Source organism: Loa loa, assembly GCF_000183805.2.
Source record: "Loa loa unplaced genomic scaffold supercont3.4000, whole genome shotgun sequence".
NCBI lineage: Eukaryota > Metazoa > Nematoda > Chromadorea > Rhabditida > Onchocercidae > Loa > Loa loa.
The window spans coordinates 1-857 of record NW_018112177.1 but is presented as its reverse complement, the minus strand read 5'-3'; the positions used below and the strand labels follow the sequence as shown (position 1 = coordinate 857).

Here is an 857-nt window from a genome sequence, read left to right as displayed (position 1 = left end):
TTTAAAATGTCTCGAATCTTCTTGTTTCCAACCAGTCACTCTCTAACTGCTTAATTTTAACTTTCAGAATCGTTTCAGCTATCCAAAATTGCATAAATCATATGGTACAAACACCGGGACCTTCAACTATTCCTGCATCCTTCAAAAGTTTGCCAGGATATACCATAACGACGAGCGGGATATTGATCACACCAGATGGACGACCACTCCCATCTGCAGTCTATAATTGTTTCGGTATACCAAGGCAAGCATTAGCTTCGCTGGATTCAAATCAGGAAGAGGACGATCGTTTATGCGCAGTGTGCGGTGATAAAGCCTCAGGGAACCATTACAGTGTACCGAGTTGCGAAGGATGCAAAGTATGCATTACACGTTTGTTGCGTGGTTCAATTAGTAAGACGTAGAATGACGAAAGTTTCGGACTTCTTTTTAAGTCTGTCTCGAGCTTTTTGAAGAAATTCCGGAATGTTATGCAAAGCCGTATTTCAAATACGTTGAACCATATCTTTATAATGCCTAACTACTGCTATCTGACGTTTTGATAGATATTTGAAGGATTAGGCAATAAATGTTGGTTTTGGTAGTGATTGAATCTCAAGAATTTCAACCCAAATGAATAGAAATTTTCAGGGTTTTTTCCGAAGAACTATTCAAAAGAAAATAGAATATGTATGCTACAAGCAAGGTAATTGCATAGTGGATCAGAAAAACCGGAATAGATGTCAGAGCTGTCGATTTAAGAAATGCCTTCAGTTAGGCATGCGTCAGGAATCGGTACGTTTGGATCGCAATCGCCGACGGAAAAAGGATGAAAACAGGTAAATTTTGCTTCAATAATTTTTTAATTTCCACTCCAC

At 38.7% G+C, this 857-nt stretch overlaps 1 protein-coding gene across 1 annotated transcript; it reads left to right on the top strand.

Annotated features, from left to right (window-relative positions):
* Positions 1-101: 101 nt before the first annotated feature.
* On the top strand, positions 102-822 carry LOAG_16094 (hypothetical protein; the record flags this gene model as incomplete). The annotated part of the gene is made up of 2 exons (XM_003151582.1): positions 102-359; positions 631-822. 2 exons carry the CDS (start codon positions 102-104, stop codon positions 820-822), a joined length of 450 nt encoding a protein of 149 aa, XP_003151630.1.
* Between the last annotated feature and the right edge of the window lie 35 nt (positions 823-857).